This window comes from Schistocerca gregaria, chromosome 1, assembly GCF_023897955.1.
Source record: "Schistocerca gregaria isolate iqSchGreg1 chromosome 1, iqSchGreg1.2, whole genome shotgun sequence".
Classification (NCBI taxonomy): domain Eukaryota; kingdom Metazoa; phylum Arthropoda; class Insecta; order Orthoptera; family Acrididae; genus Schistocerca; species Schistocerca gregaria.
This window is the reverse complement of record NC_064920.1, coordinates 169,494,205-169,512,686: the sequence shown is the minus strand read 5'-3', so window position 1 is coordinate 169,512,686 and position 18,482 is coordinate 169,494,205. Positions and strand designations below refer to the sequence as shown.

The 18,482-nt window shown below is 43.4% G+C and overlaps 1 protein-coding gene across 1 annotated transcript in view; it reads left to right on the top strand.

The window, feature by feature from the left end:
- Positions 1–5,523: 5,523 nt before the first annotated feature.
- The window catches only part of LOC126285012 (dehydrogenase/reductase SDR family member 11-like), a 124,899-nt gene continuing 111,940 nt past the window's right edge, over positions 5,524–18,482 (top strand). The window contains exon 1 of the mRNA XM_049984324.1: positions 5,524–5,692. Coding sequence (XP_049840281.1) covers positions 5,561–5,692 — 132 coding nt within the window. The 5' untranslated portion in view covers positions 5,524–5,560. The remainder of the gene's footprint in view (positions 5,693–18,482) is intronic.

Here is an 18,482-nt window from a genome sequence, read left to right as displayed (position 1 = left end):
GCACGCGGGAAATACGAACACCTAAACCTTTATGTTCGAGCTCTGATTTCTCGTATTGTATTTTGATGATCATTCCTACCTATGTAGGTTGGGCTCAACAAAATATTTTCGCATTCGGAAGAGAAAGTTGGTGACTGAAATTTCGTAAAATGATCTCGCCGCGACGAAAAACGTCTTTGCTGTAATGACTTCCATCCCAATTCGCGTATCAAATCTGCCACACTCTCTCCCCTATTATGTGATAATATAAAACGAGCTGCCATTTTTTGCTCCCTTTCGATGTCCTCCGTCAATCCCTCCTGGTAAGGATCCCACGCCGCGCAGCAATATTCTAACACAGGACTGACGAGTGTAGTGGAAGCTGTCTCTTTAGTGGACTTGTTGCATCTTCTATGTGTCCTGCCAATTAAACGCAACCTTTGGCTCGCCTTCCCCACAATATTGCCTATGTGGTCTTTCCAACTGAAGTTGTTCGTAATTTTAACACCCAGGTACTTAGTTGAATTGACAGCCTTGAGAATTGTACTATTTATCGAGTAATCGAATTCCAACGGACTTCTTTTGGAACTCATGTGGACCACCTCACACTTTTCGTTATTTAGCGTCAACTGCCACCTGCCACACCATACAGCAATCTTTTCTAAATCGCTTTGCAACTGATACTGGTCTTCGGATGACCTTACTAGACGGTAAATTACAACCTAAGAGAACTGCTCAGATTGTCACCCAGATCAGGAACAGCAGAGGTCCCAGGACGCTTCCCTGGGGAACACCTGATATCACTTCAGTTTTACTCGATGATTTACCGTCTATTACTACGAACTGCGACCTTCCTGACAGGAAATCACCAATCCAGTCGCACAACTGAGACGATACTCCATAGGCCCGCAGCTTGATTAGAAGTCGCTTGGGAGAAGTCGCTATGTAGATCATTGGTCTACTGAGAAAGACAGTGTGAATGCAGATGACGGGGAATTTTGTATAACAATATGTTAAGTAAGTTAATGGTAAAAGGAAATCTAATTCGAGGGCAAATCAAAATAGTTGATAAGGTAAAGTATAAACAAAATATCAGAATGCTAAATACTTATTTCGGTAAAAAGTACCGTTCTAAATTGTGTTATTTGTTGATTGGTTAGTGAAAAAACCCCGTTTACTTCCTTTACTGGATTTTGTGTAATTTATCGAAGCCACCAAACAGTTAATTATTATGATTATATGACAGTGTGCTTAATGGATGAAAGGCTATCGGTTTTTCTGCTGTGGTTTCGGGGGTATTTCAACCGAGTGCGGCTGTTCTGAGACTGAATAATGGAATGACTGAAAGTTTGTCTATTATTGACCATAAAGGTTGCCATGTACAAACTGATATATATTTCCTACTAACACACAAATTCTGAAGCAGTTGCTACCTTCGCCTTAGAGTTCTAATTACGTATATACCCCTCATTGGTTGCTGATTTTCAGTACTGCGTCACACGCAATGCTGATGGTTAACATCCACAACAATCCTCACTGCAATCCATGGTTGTTGCGGGCCGACGCGGTTGACGCGAAGCACGTAATTCGGCACTTGTCACTTTCTGGTTTCATGTCACTCGCGAATCGGTATTAGTGAGGGTCAACCCTACGACGATCCGGAGGACGTGCTCACTCGTCATACTCCGGTGAATTTTACCGTTTACAACTCACTTCACCACCATTCTTGCCCGTCTCTCCAACACTACTTCTAACTCGACTCTCCAGCACTAACTCTGCACTCGACACTCGTCTCACTGCCTCCTGCAGCGCTTGACAATAGACTCCTGTCTACTATCGACCTGGGCGTCGGATACTAGCATCTGTGTTCGTGGGATCACGGATCCCTTACATAAGTCATGAAAAGCGCGGACTAACGCGGGAGAATAATGTTTTCCTATTGGCATTAAAGAGAACTGACCAATCAGAATGGAGTATTCTTAGCGCGTCTTTGCTCTTTGAGATACAGAAGGCCTACAGCTGTCTAGTGAGACGGTGCCCAGCCTTTCAGTGGTACGATCGTGTGCAATGTGAGCTGCGAAGGAAGTTGTAATTTGCCACTTTTAGTTGTACTACATTTTCAAAAGTGTTTTAAGGTGAAGGCATATCTTTTTATAAATTATGGATTTTTAAGTAACTTCGTGTATGAGAAAAGACAGCAATTCTGCGTGGCATATTGCGCAGATTGGTGACTAAAACCTTGAGTGCATTAGACACTGATAAACTTAACAGTATGGCGAGCATTTTCATTTAAGAAAGACCAATGCTTTGTTGCTGTTCAGATTTCAGGAAATACGTTACCATAAACTTGCTACCGTGAATGAAAGGGTTTCTGCGTGACTGTGTTAGGATTAGCACGGGATTGGCAATTAACTTGTAATTCTCGACTTCAGAATACACCAATATTTTCCCAGTATTAAGACCTTTACCCGATTCTTAGAATAGCTACGTTTTATGCAGTACGATAGGTTTCTGTTCGACTTTCCTACCGGCGATATCTGCTGCAACGAGTTCACAGGTAGGTGCAGGTAACAGGACGAAAGGCTTGCATTGAAGTTCATGGTCGTGAGATTCAGCACATTTTATAAGATGTAGTAGATCTGGTACGTTCATTGTGTCAGTGATAGTATTTGCAGTTAACGGTAACTAAAGCTAAAAAAAAAAAAAAAAAATACAGGGACCATTTCCTATCAGCCATACTCCATCATGAGTGTTTATCTCTCTCGATCGACGAAAGCCTGAGACTGGTCCATTGGCAACAAGAAATGAAGGACCTACCAACGTGAAGACCACACCACGGACATTTGTTAGGGTGCGTCAGAATCTTGTTGTCTGATGTCACGCTTGCATTGAGGTTGAAGTCCGTCAGTTTCAGTATGTTTTGTAAAATACAGTACAAATGTTACGTTCATTGTGTGAGTGATGGTATTTGTAAAAAAGCCGACATAATGAGATTTTATTCCTATTGTCTGCCTAAGCTGGCTTCTCCGATCCCAGGTTACCTACCTCAAATTGATCAATGAAGCATCCTCTATGCCCTGTCGATTTTTGCACGCTCTTACGGAAACACCCCGTATAAAGAACAACAGAGATTTATAAATGAGGATTCATATCCATAATAAACCTTCCAGTTAGTTTCTCCCAGATTTGCCAATAACAGATCTCTTTCTGTGAAAAACTCAACTGTTCGCTACTATGCCTCAAACAAAATGCCCTAGCGCTGCACAACTGCACTGTCTATCAACTAAACAACAGGTAAAGCTAAACAAATAGGCAATGATCGTATTCACTACTCATGCAGTGAGCTCGTTCGTCTTTGCTCCAGTACGGTAAAGGCAAATTCATTAAAATAGCAGGTAACATATGAGAACCCGATCGAACGACCATTCTCATGCATACCAGGATCACCAATACACCAAAACATAATACAAATTATTTTATTTTAAATGTACACTACTGGCCATTACAATTGCTACACCAAGAAGAAATGCAAGCGTTAGACGGGTATTCATTGGAAAAATATATTATACTAGAAGTAACATATGATTAGATTTTCACGCCATTTGGGTGCAGAGATCCTGAGAAATCAGCACCCAGAACAACCTCCTCTGTCCGTAATAACGGCCTTGATACGCATGGGCATTGAGTCAGAGCTTGGATGGTGTATACAGGTATAGCTGCCCATGCAGCTTTAACACGATACCACAGTTCTTCAAGAGTAGTGATTGGAGTATTGTGACGAGCCAGTTGCTCGGCCACCATTGATCAGACGTTCTCAATTGGTGAGAGATCTGGAGAATGTGTTGGCCAAGGCAGAAGTCGAACATTTTCTGTAATCAGAAAGGCCCGTACAGGACCTGCAACATGCAGGGATCGAACGAATGGTAGAGCAAAGGGTCGTAACACATCTGTAATGTAACGTCCACTGTTCAAAGTGCCGTCAATGCGAACAAGAATGACCGAGACGTGTAACCAATGTCACCCCATACCATTGCATATCACGATGGGTAATACGCCAGTATGGCGATGACGATTACACGCTTCCAATGTGCGTTCACCGCGATGTTGCCAAACACGGATGCGACCAACGTGTTGCTGTAAACAGAATCTGGATTAATCCGAAGAAATGATGTTTTGCCATTCGTGTACCCTGGTTTGTCGTTGAGTACACCATCGCAGGCGCTCCTGTGTGTGATGCAGCGCAAGGGTAACGGCAGCCATGGTCTCCGAGCTGGTAGTCCATGCAGCTGCAAACGTCGTCGAACTGTTCGTGCAGATGATTTTTGTCTTGCAAACGACCCCATCTGTTGACTCACGGATCGAGACGTGGCTGCACGATCCGTAACAGCCATGCGGATAAGATGCCTGTCATCTCGACTGCTAGTTGGGGTTCAGCACGGCGTTCCATATTACCCTCCTGAAGCCACCGATTCCATATTCTGCTAACAGTCATTGGATCTCGACCAACTCGAACAGTAATGTCGCGATGTGATAAACCGCAATCGCGATAGGCTACAATCCGACCTTTATCAAAGTCGGAAACGTGATGGTACGCATTTCTCCTCCTTACACGAGGCATCACAACAACGTTTCACCAGGCAACGCCGCTCAACTGCTGTTTGTGTATGAGATATCGGTTGGAAACTTTCCTCATGTCAGCACGTTGTAGGTGCCGCCACCGGCGCCGACCTTGTGTGAATGCTCTGAAAAGCTAATCATTTGCATATCACAGCATCTTCTTCCAGTTAAATTTCGCGTCTGTTGCACGTCATTATCGTGGTCTAGCAATTTTAAAGGCCAGTGGTGTAATATAAGATCATTCAGGAGTTTTTAAAATCTTCAGTATAGCCTACCAAAGTTTCTTTTTCTTTTATCTTAATATTCACATAAGCTTAATTGAAAAAAAACTTAAATATCTTTCTCCATTGTGTTTTTGTAAAATTTGCACTTAATTTCGTGTGTTTTTATTTTAAACCATCTTTTCAATTTGTGTAACCTATTTCTGAGAAGCAGTTTTATCCCATGCCTGCTCGCCCACTTCGTGGAGATACGAAATAATTGTAAAAGAGAAAAATATTTCACGACAGCCAGAATTATTCCCAGAAGACGTAGCAGCCATTGAAAACTGGGTATTTTAACAGAATTTGACGTGGCAAATAAACCGAAAACATTTTATGCAAGGCGAGGCTTACGTCGCTACAGACTTGGTAGCCACGTTGCCTTTCGGCTGTCCTTCAGCTCTGAACGACCTAGTGAGTCGCCACGAACGGCAGTTGTTGATTCCGCGTTAAACTGTTAGATAACAGTGGTATGTTAGGGACACCCAAGTCGCCGACGTGGCGTCCTACTGGACTGCCTGGACAGGGCCGTTGCGCCAAGCGAAATCACGATTACTATTATCATCAAGCAGTACGTTCTTAGAGTGCCTCACTGCCAGAGATGGTGGGGCTGGCCTTGAGGCGCGCCTGATAAACGGCGAGGCGTGCGTACCGCGGGATCAGTTGCGTCGCAAGCGGCGGACACTGCAGAGGCAGATAGCGACATGGAGAGGTACAGGGGACGCGTTGCCATGGTGACGGGCGCCAGCTCAGGAATCGGCGCCGCTATCGTGCAGGCCCTGCTCAGAGAAGGACTCACTGTCGTGGGCGTGGCCAGGAGGATCCACAGAGTTAAGGTCAGTTCTTCATAACCATACGCCTATATCACTGACATCACAGTAGTACATTGTGTTTCATCGTTATGAAATACCTCGAAGAAAATTTCCTACTGACAGGTAACCACCACGGATCAGAAAATGTCGTTCATATGAATCTACACTACTGCCCATTTAAATTGCTACACCACAAAGATGACTTGCTACAGAGGCGAAATTTAACCGACAGGTAGAAGATGCTGTGATATGCAAATGATCAGCTTTTCAGAGCATAAACACAAGGTTGGGGCCGGTGGCGACACCTACAACGTGCTGACATGACGGAAGTTTCCAACCGATTTCTCATACACAAACAGCAGTTGAGCAGCGTTGCCTGGAGAAACGTTGTTGTGATGCCTCGTGTAAGGAGGAGAAATGCGTACCATCACGTTTCCGACTTTGATAAAGGTGGGATTGTAGCGTATCACGATTGTGGTTTCTCATATCGCGACATTGCTGTTCGCGTTGGTCGAGATCCAATGACTGTTAGCAGAATATGGAATCGGTGGCTTCAGGAGTGGAATGCGGAACACCGTGCTGGATCCCAACGGCCTCGTATCACTAGCAGTCGAGATGACCGGCATTTTATTCGTACGTCTGTAACGGATCTTGCAGCCATACCTCGATCCCTGAGTCAACAGATGCGGACGTTTGCAAGACAACAACCATCTGCACGAATAGTTTGACGATGATTGCAGCAGCATGGACTACCAGGTCAGAGACCATGGCTGTGGTTACACTTGACGCTGCATCACAGACAGGAGCACCTGCGATGGTGTACTCAACGACGAACCTGGGTCCACGAATGGCAAAACTTCATTTTTTCGCATGAATCCAGGTTCTGTTTACAGCATCATGATGGCCACATCCGTGTTTGGCGACATCGCGGTGAATGCACATTGGAAGCGTTTATTCCACATCGCAATGCTGGCGTGTCACCCTGCGCGATGGTATGGGGTGCCACTGGTTACACGTCTCGGTCACCTCTTGTTCGCACTGACGGCACTTTGAACAATGGACGTTACATTTCAATTGTGTTATGAGCCGTGGCTCTACCCTTCATTCGATCCCCGTGAAACTCTACATTTCAAGAGGATAACGCACGACCGCATGTTGCAGGCCTGTACGGGCCTTTCTGGATACAGAAAATTTTCGACTGCTGCCCTGGCCATCACATTCTCCAGAACTCTCACCAATTGAAAACGTCTGGTCAATGGTGACCGAGCAACAGGCTCGTCACAATACGCCAGTCACCACTCTTGATGAACTGTGGTATCGTGTTGAAGCTGCATGGGCAGCTGCACCTGTACACGCCATCCAAGCTCTGTTTGACTAAATGCCCAGGCGTATCAAGGCCGTTATTACGGCCAGAGGTTGTTTTTCTGGGCACTGGTTTCTCAGGATCAATGCACCCAAATTGTGTAAAAACGTAATCACATGTCACTTCTAGTATAATATATTTGTCCAATGAATACCCGTTCATTATCTGCATTTCTTCTTGGTGCAGCAGTTTTAATGGCCAATATTGTATATTCACACGTAGTCTACAGGGTGTCTCTAGTTGAATTCATGCTTCTAATAAAATTACACGAGTGCGGAAATGAGCGGAGTAGCGCAGTCGATGGCACGCAGCAACCACATTCGGATGGACGACGATTCAAATCCTTTTCCGGCCATTCTGTTTTAGATTTCCCATGATGTCATTAAAACACTTAAGGCAAATTCCAGGATAGATCCTTCGACAGGACACGCCGCTTTCCCTCTCCGTCTCGACACTAATCTCGTTGTCGACAATAATCTCCTCCGTCTTCGGGTGCGGGATTCCACCTCAGTTGTTGTGCCAGTACAGACATAGATTCCTGTCAGAAAGACCACATTTTGTCCTAATTGGCAGGATGTCGTCTAGTGAAACCGAAGTTAAATGAGGAATTCCTCAAGGAATCGTTATGGGGCCCCCTGGAGCGCTTAACCTGTATCAACGTTTTAAAAGACGATCTGGACTGTCGTGTCTGATTGTTTGCAGTAGATGCTGTCATTTATCGTCTAGAACAAAGTCGTCAGAAGATAAAAACGAATAGCAAAATGATGCAGAATGTGGCAGTTCATCCAAAGAATAAAAAGTGTGAGTTCCTTCCCATGAGTACTAAAAAATCATTCGTTAAATTGAGGTTACGATACAAATCACTGAAATCCAAATGCTGTCGTTTCAACTAAATACCTAGGAGTTACAAGTACGAAAAATTTATATAGAAACGGTTACATACATGATATTATGCAGAAAACGAGAAACGGTTGCGTTTAGAAGACGCAACAAACCTACTTAAGGGGCTGACTACACTGCACTTGCCCGACTTCTTATGGATTATTTCTTCTAGCTACTTATCACATTAATATGTAGTCTTAATGCTTAGCGATGATAACACACTGCGCACATGCAATTCAAGTTCGTGTGTATATGATCACCAACGAACCATAATGACCAAAACATTACTTATTTGGTCGTTGATTGAGTTCGTCGGAGTTTTTTGGGACATAGGAAATCCTGTTGAACAGTGCTTTAAATCCGGCTCAAAGTCTCTAACCCATATTTTATCTTCATCTACATCACTACGCTGCAGTTCACGACCAAGTGTTTCGCAGAACGTTTGCAGAACACATCCAGGGTATTTCTCCATCCTTTCACTCTCGAATAGCACGTGGGAAAAATGGACACCTAAATATTACTTTTAGAGCTAAAATTTCTCTTATTTTATTAAGATGGTCGTTTTTCCCTATGTAAGCGGGAGGTATCAAAATATTTTCGCGTTCTGAGGAGGAAGATGGTGACAGATTTTTAAGAGATGTCGCCGGAAGGAAAGACATATTTATTCTAATGATTCCCACCGCATCTCGTGCACCATATCCGTGATGCTCTTTCCCTTATTTCGAAATAGAAAACGAGGCGTCCTTCTTCGAACTTATTCGATATCCTCCATCAATGGCGACGACCCCATATCGGGCAGTAATACTCTAGCAGAAGACGGACAAGAGTAGTGTAGGAAATCTCTTTAGTACGTCTGTTGCATCTTCTAAGCGCTTTGCGGAGAACATTTTCTATTCAATGGTTCTAATTTAAGTTGTTTGTAACCGTAATTCCTAGCTATTTAGGTGAATCGATAGCCTTTAAATTTGTATTATTTATTGTTCAACCGAAATTTAACGATTTCTTTGTTCTCATCCGGAGATCTCATACTTTTTATTCTTCAAGGTAAGTTGCCACTTTCACACCATACAGATACCTCGTCTTAACTATGTTCTTTTCTCATTGATATTCTGTTACGTTTACTACATGGTAAACGATAGCATCATCTACTGTCTCTCTGGGCTGATCGCATTCGCTACCGAATCCTACACGAGGCCTACGAGAAAGATAGGCCGCAGCGCGTACGTCACGAAGGTTGGCCTGAGATTGCTCGCTCGCTCAACTCAGTAGATAAACTACGTTTCTCACTTGTTAACTCGTAACTAAGTGTCTACTTACAAACAAGAATTGCATCTTCTACAGGAATCCGCTATTATGGAGTCTTACTGTTATTAGGCCTACAGTGATCGGCAGTCCAATGGGATACTTATAACTTCTTACGGCTACACTGGAGTACAATAAAATTAAAATCATGCCAGAATGATTATCAGTTGCATAATGCACCACTTCTTGTATGAAATGAGGACTGTTAAGCCGTTATACCATTTACATCGAATATTGATCTTAAATTAAATTTTATTGCAGTACTGATAATCAGTAAGACTTCATAATAGCAAATTTCAGCGGAAGATGCAATTCTCATTATTACGTACATGGCCAGCTGCGAGTTCGAAACGCAGTTTGTCTGCTGAGCTGAGCGAGCGAGCGAGTTCAGGCAGTCAGTAATCGTGTGCAGTGCGGCCTATCTTTCTCGTCGGCCTCGATCCTTTACTGCTGACGTCATAGACTGTTCCTGTGGAATGCTGCGTGAACGCTGGTCATCTCTCGTCGTAGTCAATCGTCGCAGCAAAAGTCGGCCCTCCGCAACCACATACGTACTATTTCCACAAAAATTACATAATGAAAATTTTTACTCGACGTTGTCGTCAGGTGAAAAAATGAAATATTTAAATAAAGCAAACAGAAATTGCTGCCGGGATGTGGCTTACTGCTTTAGCAGAGCACAGAATTTCAGTGATAATAACTCATGCTAGATTAAATTTAGTTGCTTGCGCGCACATTTACGTAAGAATGTTCACTACGGCGAACTTCGTGCTAGCTCTCACATTATTTGGTAGGTCTCTCTTTGCTGCGAAACATTAATGTTCAAGCACGGTTTTAAATCTTTCTACTACACAGATAATTCACACGCTACAGTCCATGTAAACGATAGTTCTTTTCTCAACCAGCTTCTTAATGCTTGACCAAATTAATCCTTCACGCCTCTTCCTCCCGTTAGTGTTGACTGAGTGTCTTCCATTTATTAAACTTCTCGAAATTAGCACATTTGTTATCCGCCATTATCGAAATTTCGATTTTCTCCTTCTAGCTTGTTGATCTCCACTAGGAAACACCTCTGTATGTTACTCATTTTGTCGGTCGTCCAGTTTGGCTTCCTTTGGTACCTCCACCATGTACAGGTCGATATAGCATTCATTAAGCATCTCCACAACGTTGCCATCACACACCTACATCACGAAAATTTTCCACACGCAATAAAATCTCTTAGATCCGTCTTCACCTTCTGCTACATCGACTAGTACCTCTTTTAACACTCTTTTTTTATAAGTGTTTGTTCAGATTACTCCTCCTCCAAACTTCTTGTTTCGCAACATTCGTAAAAACCGCGAAAACTGCCCTACTTCGATTCCAACCAACTCTACACTACCATCTGTCTTTGTCCTACTCCTATTTTAAAATCAAAGACTTCAGTTTATTGCATACAAAGCACAGCAAGTGAAAATTAATTTTCTGGTTTTTTTTACATTACATAAATTTTCGTAACAAATATATATTCAAAAGCAATCATTTTACCTACCAGAATTCAGCACTCATGAATAATTCACATCTCTATGAACAGAAATTTGCGAACCACTAAAAGAAGCAAATAACAACTAGCAGAAAATTACTCCTGTTGAAGCACAGAAAGAACGAATACGTTCCTCTTTAAAGGAGTCTGAAGCAAATGTGAGGAACCAGCTCCCTCAATCCTCAGTCCAACTACCTCAGGAAAAAGTTTTGGCACGTTAACATATTCGCCGTCTTTTAACATAAAACATGTTCAGTCCTTTCAGCCAGTCACTCTTCGTAGTTAAGCCTTAATAGTCAGCATCTCCCTCCCACTGACAGTATCTGTACAGTCTGGTCAGAGACAGTCTGAAAGGCTTGTATGGGTGAGCTTATAAATAGTTGTCAGGAAAAAAAATCCTCATTTTGCGCCATTTCCGATCTAATTTCCATGACGTTAGCTAATCAGGTCGTTGCGAGCACAAATACAAGCGGCCTGCGAAAGACGGTGTTGCCAAACGTGTACTTCGTTTGGTTTCCTAAAACCGATCAAGAATGCGGTACAACTGTTGGACTGGGGACGCTAGTAAGGATCGATTTAGAGCCAAAGGCTACCATCTACGCTATGAGATAACTGGCACTAGTTTATCTGGCTGGCTGCTTGAATTTGCTCGCACAATGACCTGCTTGGGTAACTTTAATTTCATTTAAGTCAGAAACTGCGCAACCTATCGAATTTTTTTTCAGCGATACCTACCCAGCAACATCCTTACAAGCTTTTCAGATTATTTCTGACAACTCTGCATAGGTATCTCTCCCACTGCGTCCTTTCTGTCCCATTGGTTTACAATATGTCCCTGTGCTACTGTTTCCTCTCTCATTTTCTCTGTCCGCTTTTTCTTTGTTTCCCACTACCACTGTCTTCACCATACCTTAGCAGCTCAAAAATTCTGGAGGATCCAACTTACCTCGCCTCTAACTGCACGTGTTTAAAATTTCGGTCCAAAATGCGACCTCCTCTAAGCCTACGTATTAAGTTCGCCGGTTTGGGAGGGTCTAGATCCCCCCCCCCCCCCCCCTCTCTCTCTCCCGCCACTCACCACCACCTTTCCTCAAGCCTATATATGACCTCCACTCATCTCTGTTTTTCATTTTCTTTGTCTCTCTTTCTTTCCCACTGAGGCTGTTCCCTCTCTCTTCCACCACCATTGTCTCTCTGCAACTCTCATCAGAAAAAGCGCGAATATGTTCGCAAGAGAAAACTTTTGGTCAGGAAGACGGAATGAGGACTGAAACAGTTTGTGACAGAGATTTTTCGCATAGGAACAAAATGGTTCAAATGGCTCTGAGCACTATTGGACTTAATTGCTGAGGACATCAGTCCTCAGAAGAACATATTCGCCTTTTTCGTGCTCCTTCAGAATCGTTTTTCCGCTGGTTCCCTTTTTTACCCGGCTACAGCAGAAAATTGTGCTTATATAAAACAATGGCCAAGCGGTTCTAGGCGCTGCAGTCTGGAACCGCGCGAGCGCTACTGTCGCAAGCTCGAATCCTGCCTCGGGCACGGATGTGTGTGATGTCCTTAGGTTAGTTAGGTTTAAGTAGTTCTAACTTCTAGGGGACTGCTGACCTCAGATGTTAAGCCCCATAGTGCTCAGAGCCATTTGGACCATATAAAACGATTCTGTACTCCAGTAAGGCTTTGACTATTTATACTCTTAGACACGTCCCCCCCCCCCCCCCATGAACCATGGACCTTGCCGTTGGTAGGGAGGCTTGCGTGCCTCTGCGATACAGATAGCCATACCGTAGGTGCAACCACAACGGAGGGGTATCTGTTGAAAGGCCAGACAAACGTGTGGTTCCTGAAGAGGGGCAGCAGCCTTTTCAGTAGTTGCAGGGGCAACAGTCTGGATGATTGACTGATCTGGCCTTGTAACACTAACCAAAACGGCCTTGCTGTGCTGGTACTGCGAACGGCTGAAAGCAAGGGGAAACTACGGCCGTAATTTTTCCCGAGGGCATGCAGCTTTACTGTATGATTAAATGATGATGGCGTCCTCTTGGGTAAAATATTCCGGAGGTAAAATAGTCCCCCATTCGGATCTCCGGCCGGGGACTACTCAGGAGGATGTCGTTATCAGGAGAAAGAAAACTGGCGTTCTACGGATCGGAGCGTGGAATGTCAGATCCCTTAATCATGCAGGTAGGTTAGAAAATTTAAAAAGGGAAATGGATAGGTTAAAGTTAGATATAGTGGGAATTAGTGAAGTTCGGTGGCAGGAGGAACAAGACTTCTGGTCAGGTGACTACAGGGTTATAAACACAAAATCAAATAGGGGTAATGCAGGAGTAGGTTTAATAATGAACAGGAAAATAGGAATGAGGGTAAGCTACTACAAACAGCATAGTGAACGCATTATTGTGGCCAAGATAGATACGAAGCCCACACCTGCTACAGTAGTACAAGTTTATATGCCAACTAGCTCTGCAGATGAGGAAGACATTGAAGAAATGTATGATCAAATAAAAGAAATTATTCAGATAGTGAAGGGAGATGAATACTTAATAGTCATGGGTGACTGGAATTCGGTAGTAGGAAAAGGGAGAGAAGGAAACGTAGTAGGTGAATATGGACTGGTGCAAGGAAATGAAAGAGGAAGCCGTCTGGTAGAATTTTGCACAGAGCACAACTTAATCATAGGTGACACTTGGTTCAAGAATCATAAAAGAAGGCTGTGTACATGGAAGAAGCCTGGAGATACTTAAAGGTATCAGATAGATTATATAATGGTAAGACAGAGATTTAGGAACCAGTTTTTAAATTGTAAGATATTTCCAGGGGCAGATGTGGACTCTGACCACAATCTATTGGTTATGACCTGTAGATTAAAACTGAAGAAACTGCAAAAAGGAGGGAATTTAAGGAGATGGGACATGGATCAACTAAAAGAACCAGAGGTTGTACAGAGTTTCAGCAAGAGCATAAGGGAGCAATTGACAGGTATGGGGGAAAGAAGTACAGTAGAAGAAGAATGGGTAGCTTTGAGGGATGAAGTAGTGAAGGCAGCAGAGGATCAAGTAGGTAAAAAGACGAGGGCTAGTAGAAATCCTTGGGTAACAGAAGAAACATTGAATTTAACTGATGAAAGGAGAAAATATAAAAATGCAGTAAATGAAGCAGGCAAAAAGGAATACAGACGTCTCAAAAATGAGATTGACAGGAACTGCAAAATGTCTAAGATGTCTAAGCAGGGATGGCTACAGGAAAATAAAAGAGACCTTTGGAGATAAGAGAACTACTTGTATGAACATCAAGAGCTTTGATTGAAACCCAGTTCTAAGCAAAGAAGGGAAAGCAGAAAGGTGGAAGGAGTATATAGAGGGTCTATACAAGGGTGATGTACTTGAGGACAATATTATGGAAAAGGAAGAGGATGTAGATGAAGATAAAATGGGAGATACGATACTGCGTGTAGAGTTTGACAGAGCACTGAAAGACCTGAGTCGAAACACGGTCCCCGGAGTAGACAACATTCCATTGGAACTACTGACGGCCTTGGGAGAGCCAGTCCTGACAAAACTCTACCATCTGGTGAGCAAGATGTATGAGACAGGCGAAATACCCTCAGACTTCAAGAAGAAGATAATAATTCCAATCCCAAAGAAATCAGGTGTTGACAGATGTGAAAATTACCGAACTATTAGTTAAATAAGTCACAGCTGCAAAATACTAACACGAATTCTTTACAGACGAATGTAAAAACTAGTAGAAGCCGACCTCGGGGATGATCAGTTTGGATTCCGTAGAAATGTTAGAACACGTGAGGCAATATTGACCCTACGACTTATCTTAGAAGCTAGATTAAGGAAGGGCAATCCTACGTTTCTAGCATTTGTAGACTTAGAGAAAGCTTTTGACAATGTTGACTGCAATACTCTCTTTCAAATTATGAAGGTGCCAGGGATAAAATATAGGGAGCGAAAGGCTATTTACAATTTGTACAGAAACCAGGTGGCACTTATAAGAGTCGAGGGACATGAAAGGGAAGCAGTGGTTGGGAAGGGAGTGAGACAGGGTTGCAGTCTCTCCCCGATGTTATTCAATCTGTATATTGAGCAAGCAGTAAAGGATACAAAAGAAAAATTTGGAGTAAGTATTAAAATCCATGGAGAAGATATAAAAACTTTGAGGTTCGCCGATGACATCGTAATTCTGTCAGAGACAGCAAAGGACTTGGAAGAGCAGTTGAACGGAATGGACAGTGTCTTCAAAGGAGGGAATAAGATGAACATCAACAAAAGCAAAACGAGGATAATGGAATGTAGTCGAATTACGTCAGGTGATGCTGAGGGAATTAGATTAGGAAATGAGACACTTAAAGTAGTAAAGGGGTTTTGCTATTTGCGGAGCAAAATAACTGATGATGGTTGAAGTAGAGAGGATATAAAATGTAGACTGGCAATGGCACGGAAAGCGTTTCTGAAGAAGAGAAATTTGTTAACATCGAGTATAGATTTAAGTGTCAGGAAGTCATTTCTGAAAGCATTTGTACGGAGTGTAGCCATGTATGGAAGTGAAACATGGACGATAAATAGTTTAGACAAGAAGAGAATAGAAGCTTTCGAAATGTGGTGCTACAGAAGAATGCTGAAGATTAGATGGGTAGATCACATAACCAATGAGGAAGTATTGAATAGGATTGGGGAAAAGAGAGGTTTGTCACACAACTTGACCAGAAGAAGGGATCGGTAGGTAGGACATGTTCTGAGGCATCAAGGGATCACCAATTTAGTATTGGAGGGCAGCGCAGAGGCTAAAAATCGTAGAGGGAGACCAAGAGATGAATACACTAAGCAGATTCAGAAGGATGTAGGTTGCAGTAGGTACTGGGAGATGAAGAAGCTTGCACAGGATAGAGTAGCATGGAGAGCTGCATCAAACCAGTTTCAGGACTGAAGACCACAACAACAACAGACACATTTATATACTTTGGCACATATAAACAACAATTAAGTACGCATAATATAAGGTTAATAGAAAATCGTTTGCTTTATACTTTTTCTGGATTCTTTGCTCACTAATGAATGAAAAAGAAACTGTATTAGAATACTGGAAATATGTACACAATCTCCTTTGTGTCAGTGTAGAATATAATATAATGCGTAAAGGGACGAACAGTTCTGAAAGAAAACGTTTCAAAAGAAGTTTAAGAAATCAGAAATCTCTGTTGGTCTTTTTTTTTTCTTTTCTTTTTTTTTGCAAGAGTTCGTGGGGATATGGAGACCAACTGCCACTGACGCTAAACATTGCAGTTCATTTCCCATAGCAGAACTTCTCGACACAGTGGAGTTCGTAATTCCGGTTGAAATTTGTTGGTAAATCCCTCGCGTGTGACAGAGTCTAGAAGAGCGACCGATTGCAGGCGATATATCGCTTGCAATGAATTGCTGCAATCAGTTGCTCGTGTATGGAACCCTTTATCAGAACAGATAATTATTACATTCCGTCAGAATCATTCAGTTCTTCGTGAAACTCAATGGTTTTCTTTGCAAGGCATAACTTGTCACAGTATACAAATCAGTAATGAAAATGACTTCAAAGAAGTACAAGTGTTGGACTACCGTGGAAAAGAAGTGGGCCCGTCAGACTCTGGAATGTGGAGTGGAGGAAAGAAGAATGTTACGAAAGGTTTCGGGATTCCGTTACCTATGCTGTCAAGAATACTAAAGCAGGAAGTTAAAAATTTCTGAAACCATATCGCACGGTCGGAGGAACTGGTCTTGGCGAGGTGAGTCCCCACCTCCTGAAAACTGCTTTGCTGCACTACGAATGAGTAGAGGCATTGATTTAGGGAATTCTTGAAAATTTTGGGCAGCTATGGTACGAAGGCAGATGTTAAGGGACCGATTGGACACATTGAGTAGAGGGTGTTGGCAATGTTGTTACTAAGCGAGTGGTTCTGCGAGGCAGGCTTACGACGCCGCTCAAAGGCGAAGAAGCTCATGCCGACAGGCACTATAAACGAATGTGGAGATGGGTGTGGGGTAATCAAGCACAGGTCAGGGTAGTGACATGCTATGAAAAACCCATACGTGGAAGTTACAACAGCGCCTACCAACCTGTATGTGGCGACCAAAGCGAGCAGGAAAAAACTGACATAATTATTAAGGAACACTCCACTCATCCGCTACAGAGGGACTGCATCACATACGTAAGAGAAGCAGTATACCTGGTGTGCATAAATTTGAAAACTTAATAAACCACGGAATAATGTAGAGAGAGAGAGAGAGGTAAAAATTGACACACATGCTTGGAATGACGAGGGGTTTTATTAGAACAAAAAAAAAAAAAAAGTTCACAAAATGTCGGACAGACCTCCTGCGCGTGTCGTTTGGTGATGATCGTGTGCTCAGCCGCCACATTTGTCATGCTTGGCCTCCCAGGTCCCCAGACCTCAGTCCGTGCGATTATTGGCTTTGGGATTACCTGAAGTCGCAATTGTATCGTGATCGAGCGACATCTCTAGGGATGCTGAAAGACAACATCCGACGCCAATGCCTCACCATAACTCCAGACATGCTTTACAGTGCTGTTCACAATATTATTCCTCGACTGCAGCTATTGTTGAGGAATGACGGTGGACATATTGGGCATTTCCTGTAAAGAACATCATCTTTGCTTTGTCTTACTTTGTTATACTAATTATTGCTATTCTGATCAGATGAAGCGCCATCTGTCAGACATTTTTTGAACTTTTGTATTTTTTTTGGTTCTAATAAAACCCCATGTCATTCCAAGCGTGTGTGTCAATTTGTACCTCTCTATCTACATTATTCCGTGATTTATTCAGTTTTCAAATCTATACTGACTTTTGAGCACCCGGTACATACGGGAGCCAAGAGGCTCATAGCAAGCAGCGGTGTGTCCATTCTGTCGGCGTCTGGAACCGGAGAGAATGACGATTCTTTAAGTTGCTGGCCAGCCACGACGATGGTGATGAATTCCAGCGACCAACTTGTCCACTGAATCAGCCGCCCAGCTCTGCTGCGGCGGGTTAGAAACTAGGCATTGCACAGGCACAGAAAGAGAAGGGCGTCCAGCACCGCTCTCTGGGTGACGTCGTGCCATGGACTGCAAGCTACCATCTGTAAGTGTGGAGCAGGGATGCGATCTCGCGAGCTCCCGGGTCCGTGGCTGTCCTTAATCACCGGCAGAACCGCGCAGGTTTGGCGACTGAAGATGCATAGGGTTTACTATAAAGATGGCTGCTGCCTATTAGCCTCTGACACCCTAGATGATGACCACCAGTAGTGCTTGGGGGAACAGCCAGATGCGCTCCGGGCCGAGGAGAGGAGCCGTTACGTCAAGGGGACAGATTACGACCCTGGTGTTTGCAGTGGCACACTGCACATCCCGCACCGTCCTCTTCTCGATCAGCAGAGTCACTGTGCATTCTTCGGTGGAATAAAAGTCAGAGCCAAACTTATCAGTGTATCTGTGACAGTATTACTAACCCCTCTCTCCCAAACAATATCTCTCAGTCATCTTGGCGTATTTCGCCTTCACCAGTCTAGGGGGTTGTAACAATTTGGTGTCGGAGTGGTCGCTTCGCTTCCCAACTCAACGAGTTGTGTCGTAAACTGTTCGTCCACGTCCAATACTATAGTTTTGATGGGGAGTTGGTTTCGGTGAGTGGTGAGTGAAGGAGTGGTACTTGACGTGGGTTTGGTGGTATCAGCCAAGCAAAATGTTGTGCAGTG